This window comes from Stenella coeruleoalba (genome assembly GCF_951394435.1).
Source record: "Stenella coeruleoalba genome assembly, chromosome: 14".
Classification (NCBI taxonomy): Eukaryota; Metazoa; Chordata; class Mammalia; order Artiodactyla; family Delphinidae; genus Stenella; species Stenella coeruleoalba.
This window is the reverse complement of record NC_137160.1, coordinates 53,181,911-53,195,178: the sequence shown is the minus strand read 5'-3', so window position 1 is coordinate 53,195,178 and position 13,268 is coordinate 53,181,911. Positions and strand designations below refer to the sequence as shown.

Sequence of the window (13,268 nt, the reverse complement as noted above, 5' to 3'; positions counted from 1 at the left end):
CGATATTTTACATACATACACACAATACAGATACATATATATGTATGTATGCTTGGGAAACCACCACTTAACCTAAGAACTAGAATATTACCAACATTGCTGAAACTATCTGTGTGCCTCTCTAATTTCATCCTCTGTTCTTCTCTTTCCCACATCTAGTCATAAACACTATCCTGTGTTTTTAATAATTATCCACTTCCATTTATTAAAATATAATTTACCATATTTGTATATGACCAAAACATATAGATTGTTTTGAATTTATATAAATGGAATCATGTTGTACACATAATTAGAGACAGCTTTTTCACTCAATATCATGTATATAAGATTGACCCATGTAACTACCCATGCGTTTCTGGTTCATTCATTTTCACCAGCATGTAACATTTCACTTTGTGAATAAATCCAATTTTATATTTCCACTTTTTTCAAAAAAAAATGAAAATGGGAGAAAAGGAACTGATATAACAGAATTAAATTCCATTCTATCACAGAAAGAAGTCAGTATATAATGTCTAAAATTGATAACAGAAACAGACTCACAGATAACAGAGAACAAATTAGTGCTTTCCAGAGGGAAGAGGAGTGGGGTAGGGCCAAAATAAGTGAAGGGGATTAAGAGGTACAAAATAAATAATTTACTAGGATGTAATGTACACAGGACACAGAGTATAGTCAATATTTTATAATAAATTTGTATGGAGTATAATCTATAAAATATTGAATTACTATGTTATACACCTGAAACTAATATTGTAAGTCAATTATACTTCAATTTGAAAAAAGATAATCAGAATAAGATTGTAGTATGTTATTTATCAATAAGGATAGTACCAACAAAAGGGCTTTCTTTAAAAAAAAAACTTTAAAAATGAAGTGAAAGTTCTAAAGAAGAAAAAGAACAAATGTTAATACTCATTAAATCTCAATGATAAATATACAGATTTACTATCCTCTGTATTCCTCTAGAATTACACACACACACACACACACACACACACACACAAAGGTTGTGGAATCAAAAAGACTCAGTCAAACCCATAGCACTCCCAGAACTAACTAGCTGTGTGACTTAGGATAACTTCACTTCTCTGAACATCCTGGTTTGAAAGGTGGGTAATACTATCTATGACATATAGCACTGTTGTGAGAATTAAATGAGATTGAATATTTAAAAGGCTCAATATAGTTTCTGGCAGCAGAAATCTAAATTAACGACAGCTTCCTTCCAAAGTCCCTTCCCCTGGTGTTGATAATATAAAACTAGAACCTGAAGTCTACTTATTTATATTAACCCCAAAAGCAGAATTTCAGAAGACAATAAAAAGAGTCTCAAAATTTGTTTATTATCTAGGCTTTATAAAACACGGCCAAGGCAAGCTAAGCGTGGACCATCCTGATATAAATTTGTGAAATAACTAAGACAATCATTCAAGGAGCTCTTCATCAAAAAAGTACAAACGATTAGCCCCTACCAGTGATGTCATAAATGTTTCTGTAATAACCCTTGTTAGCTATTTTTAAAACTCCATGATTGGGCTTCCCTGGTGGCACAGTGGTTGAGAGTCCGCCTGCCGATGCACGGGACGCGGGTTCGTGCCCCGGTTCGGGAAGATCCCACATGCCGCAGAGCGGCTGGGCCCGTGAGCCATGGCCGCTGGGCCTGCGTGTCCGGAGTCTGTGCTCCGCAATGGGAGAGGCCACAACAGTGAGAGGCCCGCATACCGCAAAAAAAAAAAAAAAAAAAAAAAAAAAAACCCAAAAAACTCCATGATTCTACATAGCATATGTGCCTATATAAAGTAATTAATAAATTTCTACTAGACACCTACTAAACGCTGAGAACTACAAAATAGTGTCCTCCAGGTTCTTATGATATGGTGGAATATATACAAAAAGGTGCATACCACACCGTTCCTGTTAAGTTCCAAATGACCATCTTCAGCCTTAGACTTGTCCTATTGAATTATAATTAAGATCTCCACTGTTAACAAATACAGCCAGATGTTACAATGGAAATATCACTAGGATTGATGTCAAGAAACCTGGTTTATAAGCCAACTCTTTGGGTGACTATGTTACATCACCACTTAATCTCTCTGAAATTCAAGTTCACTAGTAGTATACCATGTAGCCCGACTACCTCAGGTGCTGTTGTGAATGTTAAAATGAGTTGACACATGAGAAACTGCTCTTGAAGAAAACAGACTCCAGCTGGGAAGCTGCTCCCAGCTGTGTCCAAAACAGTTGCTAAATGTTCATTGATTTCCCCAGAGCAGATCCTCCAGTTTTCCTGTTCTTATTTCAGAAACTGATTTTAACCTTCTTTTGTCTTTCTTTAACCTTCTTTTCTCTTTTAGCCACCTCTCCTCCTGCAGTTACAAAACACAAGATCAAATCAGCAGCATTGCCTTTCTTTCCATGGGACAGAATTATCTTTACTTATGTGCGTAAATGCCTGAGGCCAGAAATATAGCCTAGGACTCCTGACTCCCAGCCCATTACCCTTGTAATGTCATACTGCATCTCTCTCTGCTCACAAAGACTAGAGCAAGGGGAAAAAGGCACCTCCAAGTAGAAATGTAATACCCTACTACCCAGCATTACCACAGCACCTCTACTAACCCACGTGTCAAGAGGTCAAAATTATCTTAATTCCATATTTTGATGATAGTGGTTTATCAAGTAATCAACTTTTCCCTATTCTTTTCCCTTTCCTCTATATTCTAATGTCTAATGTCATTGTTTAAAATCTGAAAATATTTATGATATATCAGTAAATACAAAGCAGTTGTATCATTGGTCTTGCGTGGTTACTTTATATGAAGAATTATTTCCTTTAGGCTAAGTGCACATGCTGGTACTACAATGAAACTTTGCAAACGTGAAATTATCAAGACCACATTGTCATCTGAAGCTCTTTAGAACTGATGCCTTCAAATCCAGAGAGTTAGGCTGAACTTTGCATAGATGATCTTATTGGTACAAGCTCTTACAGCCTCATATAACTTCACAACTTTGTTTCTAGGCAACCAAAGAGTCAGAAATATGACAACCTCATATTTGTAATGTAGAATCATGCTGGCTTCAAGATCATTTATTGTAATATTTCAGTACTTTATTTAAGCTTATAGGCTTAAATTAGGCCCTGGTTGATTTAAAAAAGTAAAAAACTATAGTTTACTTCCCTTTCAACCAACATTTATAGGATTCCAACTATATGTCCAGTACCATTTAAGGAAGAAAATTAAGTCAAGGTCCCTTCCCTAAAAGATCTTACAGTTTAATGGGGAACTCTAAAATACATATAAATATCTAAATCAGACAGTTATAATAAGTGTTATAAGGTAGGGATTTCCACACTTGCTAATTTCTTCATTTATTTATTGTAATTATTGGGAACCTCCTGCTATATGCCAGAGACTGTATTAAGTATAGGGACCCAAACATAAATGCTGTATCTACCTTCCAAGCTTACAAGGAAGGAAGGAAGTTGGCAATAAGAAACTGATTTTACATCACTATACGATAAGTACTGTATTAGATGTTCAGATAAAATATATGGCAACACGTAGGAGAGATATTTAGGCCTTGTCCCTATGCTTGAAATGCATTCTCCACCCCTTACTTTACACACATACTCTTTTGTCATCCTTGTAATCTACTTACTCTAGAGGACTAAGCTCAATTCTCAACTTCTCTGATGCCACTTTTGCTACATACCGCAGGAAAATTAGGTTGCTCTATGCCCCATACACCTACCTAATGCTTAACGGTTAGGATATCTGGAACTTTTTCTTAAAGAATGGCTTTGCAGTGAGAATACTAATGCTCTACTGTATCATTTAATTTGGTATACCATGCTCTACTGTATCATTTAATTTGGAGACCTATACCTTCTCCTTAAAGAACCAAGAAATTTTGGCTACTCACCATATATGGACTCTGATATTTAGTAGTCATTACATTCAATTCTTTACAATGTCTATATCTGACACAAGTACAGCTTATTTCCAATTTAGACTCTTAGTTTAGCAAGTTAATACACCCAGTTCAAAGGTTGGAGCATCATGCCTTGTAAGATCCTAAATGAACATCAAGTACTTAGGAGGTTAACACTAAATGTTTGGTTTTTTCCAGTTCTCTGAATTTAAAGAGAGAACCCTCTTCATGCTATCATACTACACATCTGTCAGGCTTACTGACTCACAGGAACTTCACATTCTTCCCATAAATTAGATTGTTAATTGCCCTAAAATATGTGATTATTGAGAAGTGACATTAAGCATCAGTTGCCTATAGAAATATTAGTCCTAGAGCAACATCCCTCTCACCAACTCTCTCTTTGCTAAATATTTTTTAAGGAGTCTATTTCTAGTTCTCTTTCCTTTGTTCCTCTTTTTCTCTTCAATAGCCTAGCTTTATTACCTTTAGATGTTTCAGTGCATGCAGTCTCAAAATTATATTAAATTACCAAATGTATAGCAGAGTTGTTGCAGATCAAAGTATTTACTTAAAATATTCAGAAGCAGTTTCCCCTCTCTTAGAAAGTCAATTTAGTTGCTCTTCGAGACCCATTTATATCACAGAGTGAAACACACACACACACATGCACTTTCTGAGCTGAGAATTTTATATAGAAAACAAAAACAGCAGGAATATCGATAAATGCACAAAATTTTAAATGCAGATTTTATCTAGAAGCAACGGAATGTTATGAGTAAAAATGAAACCAAAAAGCAAATAGCCTATATCTGTGTTTTGGTTACCTGCTGCTGTGTAACAAAATACCCCAAAACTCAGTGGCTTAAACCAACACTCTAGTATTCTCTCTCATAGTTCTGTGTATTCTGGGTTCAACAGGGTGGTTCTCACTTCGAGTCTCTCCCTGGATTCAGTTAAACAACATGCTGGAGCTGGGATGGAGCTATCTGAAGGCTTAACTGGCCTAGACAACACCTTCACTCACACATCTTTACCTCAGGTGGGCTGAGTGGAATAGCTGAGGAATATCCATACATCTCCATTTCTCCATGTGGCCTCACTTCTGGATACCTTGAGAGTTTGCTTATAGCATGGTGGCAGTCGGCTTCTCCCAGAGCACTTGTTTCCAAGAGACCTAGGTGAATGCAAGACATCTTATGACCTTGCCTCAGAAGTCAGGCAGCATCACTTTCACCACATTCCACTGGTTAAAAACTAGTCACAGGGCCATCCCAGATTCAAGGAGAGGGGACTGCTCAAGAATGTACACACTGGGAGGCATGGCTCAAGGGTGGGCCATCTGTGGAGACCAGCTAGGTCAGTCTCCAACAGTATTTGTTTAACAAGTGATATTTTAATTGAATTCTAAATTTTATGTCAAATGGGTGGTGCTCCAAGAATATAAAGAGACAGATAACTCAATGGATTTTATAAGATAATGTCTCACAATGATAGTTAACATTAGCAAATGAAAATGTGTTTGACTTCTAATTTTCTGTATTTATAAATAGTTCATATAAATAAAATTTATAGGTAATTCTTAAATCTTCATTTATGTCAGTATTAACAAACCCTATTTCTTTAAAAAAATAACTTTATAAAGAAGGTAATAAAAAGCATTTGTTGTATACTTCAATACAAAGGCTGTTTAAAAAAAAAGAGCACCTAATGCATTTGAGTTTTCTCTCTTTTGCTTTGGTACACATTCTAATAAGCAGTAGGCTGGCAAAAAAAAAAAACAGCATTAAACAATAACATGCCTAAAAGATGGCACAGAAAAATGAAGAGAGCTATTCCTTCCTGTTACTACTAGAAATGTAACAAAATGGGCTGCTAAGACTTGAGAGAGCCACGGATGTCAAAGAAAAACAATCTCTTTACCACAATATAAAAAGACATTCTTCGACTGTAAATTTTTATATCTCCCTCCTGAAAAGGCCTATGTTGCTTACAGTTGAGAGCAGGATGACTATGCATACTAATAATATGCCTTATTCCAGAACTCACTATTTGGTTAGAATTTATAACTTGATTTGGACCTGACTAGGGATATGATTCTGTTGACTAATCCATTTCTGTCTTAAAACAAGCAGATTATGTTTGTCAGTTTTTGAATACTATTAGGTTAATTCAATTTAGGAAAGCAAATTGGTTTAGTGTGTTATTTTTAAGAGGAAAAATTATTCCAAACCTAAGATACAGAGTAGAGATGTGTGCCTTCCTGAAGTGTTTAGAGTCAATGAAGTTTCCTTTCATAGGATGTACCATGACCCCAGGTGTAAATCGAATACCCCCAAAGTTTCTGCAGTTTTGAAAATCTGATGGGAGAGCAGAGTTTGTAGGTTGCCTGAGAATAAAGATAATAATTTTTTTCTGATTATGTTAGAAAAAGAAAGAATAACTTCTTGAACTAGGTAAGATGACATGCTTTCTGCTGGTCTATGTCTTGGTCCTCATTAAACCTAAAGATTACTCATCATACTGTGAGTTTAAATTTATCTTTATAAAACTTTTCAAGATGTCAGTTTAAACATGTAAGTGCGTGGTATTCCAAGAAATGAGAGTTAAGAGTATTGATTATTCTGTCATTTTCAGGAATTCAGATGATGTTTTCAGTCTCTTATGCCTCAATAACTGATTTGTGTCTAAACTGTATGGACATCATTCTGTTTTCCCAGTAACTATATAACATGGACAATAGTGTTTCAACAGAGGAGATAAACCACAACCCAGATAATTTGTTGCATTATATTTTATTTTGCAAATTTTCAGGAAAAATAAATGTATATTTTCTCTTTTTTGACATAGCCACTTTCAAATTAAGTAACAGTATTCAGATATTTCATTAGCTATAGTAATAATCTCACCTCAACACATGATGCTTTTTATTACTGGTTATTTGGGGGACAGATTGTTGTGTAATATCAGAAAAAAATTGTATTAAAAGAGACGAATGTATCAGGATTAGTTTGTAGAAATGGAGTCTATTAAGCCAGTGAACATTTACAAGTCTATGTCACTCTGGAGGAACAAACAGTTAAGGACAGGAAGACTGCAGAAATATTTACTTTCTTGTGACTCTGTGTGAGTTAAGCAAGGAATGAAGTAGGAAATTGACAGTGGAACAGAGAATTTATCTTGCAATAAACCATACAGGCCTAATTCTTGGTTGTCCTGGTAACAGTGCCACCTCCTCGTAACAAGGGTATGACGATGAGAAAAGACTTAAGCAAATGAAGTAACTACAGATAAAAGGTAGAGCAATACATGGTCTGGATCAGGGTTAGCAAATTACTCACTGTGGGCTCTTCTTATGTAGCCCTCAAGCTAAAAATGTCTGTTACATTTTAAAAGGGTTATAAAAAGAAAACAAAAAAGAGAGGACAAGGAGACCATATGTGGCCCGTAAGGGCTAAAATACTTTCTGGTCCTTTGCAAAAAGAGATGGCAGACTCCTAGACTACATCACTGTACTTGAGGGACACCTGCAGGGAGGTTGAGGAGAGGTATGCGTGATAAGTAGGACATATGCATGATAATAGGAACACAAGGAGTACGGGCTTAGATTTTGCTTCAAGAAGTTAGACTGCATCTTTATGCTTGCAAATAACTTAGGTATTGCACACCTACTGCATCTCTGGATGAATATGATTGTAGTCAATTTAAATATTTATTTAAGTATTTGCAGATATACGTTGCTCAAGCATAATAGTCTTGTAGCTACTGCAAATTATTCTCTTAAATTAGTTCTTCATTTCTTGTCTTAGGAAAAACCTAAAGACCTATAAACTACCATGCCCAGGCTCCCTTGCAGCTAAGGTTCTGGATGTAAATTAGGTTTCACTGCTTGGATACTCTCAGATGAAATTTGAAAAACAAAAACTATTGTTACTGGCAAGGCAGGTCATGGTGACATGATGGTTAAGACAGTTCTGGTGACTGGAATAAGTGCCTGAGTGTCCAGTCACCAGTTTGGTAAGTGTGAAGGCAGTTGTGAGAACAGTAATCACGGAAGCAACAGTGGCTAACAGAACTCTGTGTATTTTGTTCACAGCTATAATGATCTGCTCTTCTAAGTCCTTTTACACACTTAAATCCCAGTATTGAATCTCTTTCTATGTGAAATTGGAGTGACTTACGTTTCATGCACTAAACTCTGATTGTAATAGTGAGTCAGCTGCTACTATCTGACTACACTTGCCTCTTCACTAATTTCGATGATGAGAATGATTAAAATACCCTTTCATTCCTCTTCTCTGATGATTTTCTTCAGTCAAAAATACCTTTTTGGAGACCCTGGCTTTTAAGGTTTCACCTTGGGCAATAATATCTGTAAGCCTCCTCTTGTGGCAGATAATTGTACAGGCATCATTTTGAAGTTCATACTAATATTTAACATTAGTATACTAACATATTATGAACATTTCAAATTCATAACTCCAGTACAAGAAGTTTCCTACGTTTCTCTTCAGAAACACTCTGAAAATACAGAGCACATTGATGTGTACAATCCAATAAACTGCAATCCTACAAAATGCACACCAGAAAGGAATGAGAAACATAGGTCAAAAACACATTAGAGCAGAGTATGAGGCAGTGTGCCATAACCCCAAGTAGAAAACGTAAGCAATAATGTTTAGCAAGTGTCCCCATTAAAAAAGCTGAATGCACAGCAGCAGAAGACAGATAGTCCCTGGTGAGAAGCAGTGAGGAATATATCAGTGAGCACGAAGCAACCATGCTCTTTGGAAAACTAAGAGGCAAAAGGAACAGAATAAATCTCTTACCAACTAACAGCTATTGTCATTATCTAAAAAACATCCCATTTAAAGAGCCAGCATGGAAACAGCTATGGGTCATTCTTCGTTGCTACCTTCATACACTTGGGAAATTTTTTCCCAATAGATGACAGTACCCAATCATCTGTAAGATGCATATATGCTCTTAGTTGAAACTATTTATAGTAGAATATATAATCCCATACATCTGCATTCAGTCCCTTCCCATTATTCTCTATAAGAGCTTTAGAACCAAGATATGTAGGAGAATGACTGCTAATTTGACAATGACTTACTTTAAACTAAACCATATTAGGATACCTCTGAACTCAGATGACAGAATATTAAAATCTGAATTATGCTATGAAGCCACGTGGAACAACAAATATTAGTCTTACCAATAACACAAAGGAGAAAAACATTAAATTTATCCCTTAAGATAAGGAGTTAAAAGATGTAAATTCAATGAAAAGGTGATAACTTCCAAACACCATCAACCTGTATGGGATCTCATCTAACAAGTAAAGTGGTTCATCCTACTCCCCAAAACTAGATCACCACTCTTACACCGCATTCAACTTATCTTATTTCTATCACTAACACTGTAATTTATTTAGCTTTCATTTATTCATTCAATAAATATTTATTAAGCACCTACCTTATACCAAGGACTGTGCTACAAAATGAGAATACAGCAGAAAAAAGAATAAGAAAAACATGGTTGCTCTGCCTGGCTAGCAGATCTTGACACATTGTTAACGGAAAACCCACCCCATCTGCACACCCCCTCCCGAAAAAAAAAAACAAAAAACCTTTGCTCATGACTGAATTTTTGCCAATGTAATAGTAGTAGTTCCTTTTAACTTCTAGGTTTATGGAACTTGCTTGAAAATAGAGTCAATGGCTAATGTTACGAGGTTGGAAACAGTGCACTCTGCCCACTTTACAATAAGATTTTTCCACTATACTGCATTTTCTATAGCCTTGTTTATAAAAACAAAATATGTACCAATTATGAAGCTTAACAACCATCTCCCTACTGTATGGAACTTTAGTAGGGGTGTCATTTTCCTATTTGCCTCATTAGTACCTCTAATCACCATGACTCAGAGACTACAATTCCTAAAAACAGAAACTGGAAAGAAAATACTATTGTTCAATAAGAACACATTTTATCTTGGTCAATATGTCCCACAATCCAGATGCTGGAGGTTAGATATTTCCACATCTTAAGTGAATGTAATAACTCAGAGCATGCTAATGTCCCTGCAAAGACAACTAGAAAAATCTAATAAACTAGAATTCTAGAGAAGAGAGAACATTTCTTAGATGAGCTTACAATCACCCAGGGGCATTTACCAATTCTGAGAGTGGGCTGAGGATCAGGTTTAGCCCAAGAAAAAGTCTCTTCTGGAGGTAAAAGAAAAGTATAAAGACCTTAGTAGCCATGTGGAGCTGGAATAATAAATTCCAAACTTAAGGGGCCTCAAATTCACTGTATGTTTCTTTCAAAGAGTATTTGTTGAGTTTTGGAGCTGTGTCAGAGGCTAAGAAGTCAGAATGAAAGCTTATAAAGGTAATAGTAAATCTCCTGTAGTCTCACAGTACAGATAAAGAATGTTTTGGAAAGAGGGCCTTCCTCATTCACATGCCAGTCTCCCCATCAAGATATTTGCCATATTCTGAAGCTACATGGGGCTGGACTCTGGAGCTCTGGCCTAGGAAAATCAAAAATACAGAGTCGAATCTCCTAAATGCTTTGAAGAACACAGACACAAACACTTTAAAAACATTTAGTCAAAAGCCTAGAATGTTCCTAAAAGAACATGAGAGAAACAAAAGTAGACTAATCCATATGAAAACTATAATCCCTCTTAACTCCAGTTCAGTCCTTGATGGGCTTGAAGTGATCAACTCCTAAGTCCTAAATGCCTAGCAGAGGAAAGTGAGGCATCTCCCTGATGGAAGATCATAGGGCAAACTACTGCCCAAAAATTGGAAACACAGACAGCACGCTAATGCTCCTTCAAAGACAACTAGAAAAATCTAATAAACTAAAATTCTAGAGAAGAGAGAACACTTCTTAGATGAGCTTACAATCACCAGGAGCATTTACCAATTTAGAAAGTGGGCTAAGGATCAGGTTTAGCCCAAGCAAAAAGTCTCTGCTGGAGGTAAAAGAAAAGCATAAAAACTTTAGTCATACTAGGAATTCTAGATAATGCAATAAGACAAGAAAGAGAAGTGAAAGGTATATAGATTGGAAGGAAAAAACAAAATTATCTTTGTTCACAAATGACATGGTTGCCTATGTATAAAGTTTAAAAAGAGTCAACAGGGCTTCCCTGGTGGCGCAGTGGTTGAGAGTCCGCCTGCCGATGCAGGGGACACGGGTTCGTGCCCCCGTCCGGGGAGATCCCACATGCCGCGGAGCGGCTGGGCCCGTGAGCCATGGCCACTGAGCCTGCGCGTCCGGAGCCTGTGCTCTGCAATGGGAGAGGCCACAACAGTGAGAGGCCCGCGTACCGCAAAAAAAAAAAAAAAAAAGAGTCAACAGAAAAACTCCTGAAACTAATGAGTGATTAAAGCAAGTTTTCAAGGTACAAGTTAAATATTTAAACCCAATTACTTTCCTACATATCATCAATAAACAAGTGGAATTTTAAATTGCAAAACATACCATTTACATTAGCACCCAAAAAATGAAATATGTAGGCATAATTCTATCAAAATATGTACAAGATCTATATAGGAAAATTATAAAACTCTGAAATTATAAAACTCTGATGAAAGACATTAAATAAATGGAGAAATATTTCATGTTCATGGATAGGAAGACTCAACATTATAAGAATATCAATTCTTCCCAACTTTATCTATAGACTCAATGTAATTCCAGTCAAAATTCCAGCAAGTTATTTTGTGAATGTCTACAAACTAATTCTAAAGTTTATGTGGAAAGGCAAAGACTTATAATGGCCAACATAACACTGAAAAGAACATAGTTGGAGCACTGACACTACCTAACTTCAAGACTCTCTATATGGTAATCAAGACAATGTGGTATTTGTGAAAGAACAGACAAATAGATCAATGGAACAGAAAACATCCCAAAAATAGAACCACATAAATATAGTCAACTGACCTTTGACAAAGGAGCAAAGGTAATACAGTTTACAGGAGAAAGGATAGTCTTTTCAACAAACGGTGCTGAAACAGAATCCACATGCAAAAAACAATCTAGACATATAATATCTGCCTTCCACAAACATTAACTCAAAATGAATCACAGACCTAAATATAAAATGCAAAACTATAGACTCCTAAAAGATAACAGCAGAAAATCTAGGTGACCTTTGTTTGGTGATGACTTTTTTTTCCCCCAGACACCATGTTTTTTTTTAATTTTAATTTTTTACATATACATGTATCTGTTCTTTTTCAAACTCTTTTCCAATTTAGGTTACTACAGAGTGTTGAGCAGAGTTCACTGTGCTATACAGTAAATCCTTGTTCGTTATCTATTTTAAATATAGCAGTGTGTACACGTGTGTACATGTGTGTACAATTGTACAATTGTGTGTACAATCCCAAACTCCCAATCTCTCCCTACCCCTCCCCCTTTCCTCCTGGTAACCATAAGTTCGTTCTCTAAGTCTGTGAGTCTGTTTTTATTTTGTAAATAAGTTTGTTTGTATGGCAATGACTTTTTAGATACAACACCAAAATCACAACCCATGAAAGAAAAAATTGAGAGTTTGGACTTTATTCAAATTAAAAACTTCAAACACACTGGAGAGGATGAAAAGACAAGAAAAAAAATACGAGAAAATGTTTGCAAGCATATAAATGATCAAGAATTAATATCAAAAATGTACAAGGAGGGCTTCCCTGGTGGCGCAGTGGTTGAGAGTCCCCCTGCCGGTGCAGGGGACACGGGTTCGTGCCGCAGTCCGGGAGGATCCCGCGTGCCACGGAGCGGCTGGGCCCGTGGGCCACGGCCACTGGGCCTGCGCTTCTGGAGCCTGTGCTCCACAACGGGAGAGGCCACGGCAGTGAGAGGTCCACGTACCACAAAAAAAATAAAATGTACAAGGAGCTCCTCAATAAGAAAACCAAAAACTCAAGTAAAAACAATAGCTCGGTATATGTATAACTGATTCACTTTGTTATAAAGCAGAAACTAACAAACCATTGTAAAGCAATTATACTCCAATAAAGATGTTTTAAAAAACAGAAAAACAAACAATAGCTCGTGATCTGAACAGACATCTAACCAAAGAAGATAGACATATACAAATTATACAGATGGCAAAGATGCTCGCCCTCATGAATTATTAGGGAAATACAAATTAAAACTAAATGAGGGGACTTCCCTTGTGGCGCAGTGGTTGAGAATCCGCCTGCCAATGCATGTTCGAGCCCTGGTCTTAGGAAGATCCCATATGCCGCGTAGCAACTAAGCCTGTGCACCACAACTACTGAGCCTGCACTCTAGAGCCT

General features: G+C 36.5%; 1 protein-coding gene across 15 annotated transcripts in view; it reads right to left on the bottom strand.

Moving 5' to 3' along the window:
• Positions 1–1,775: 1,775 nt before the first annotated feature.
• LOC307197500 (uncharacterized protein) overlaps positions 1,776–13,268 on the bottom strand; it is a 254,047-nt gene continuing 242,554 nt past the window's right edge. For 9 of the 15 annotated variants that reach the window (XM_079943427.1, XM_079943429.1, XM_079943425.1 and 6 more), the window contains 2 exons: positions 6,179–6,334; positions 3,090–5,122 (listed from right to left, as the gene is read on the bottom strand). In XM_079943427.1, the coding sequence (XP_079799553.1) occupies positions 4,984–5,122; positions 6,179–6,334 (295 nt within the window). In that variant the 3' untranslated portion in view covers positions 3,090–4,983. Of the gene's footprint in view, positions 2,376–3,089; positions 5,123–6,178; positions 6,335–13,268 lie in introns of those variants that run through there. The other 6 variants (XR_013831425.1, XR_013831426.1, XR_013831427.1 and 3 more) reach the window with 2 other exon arrangements.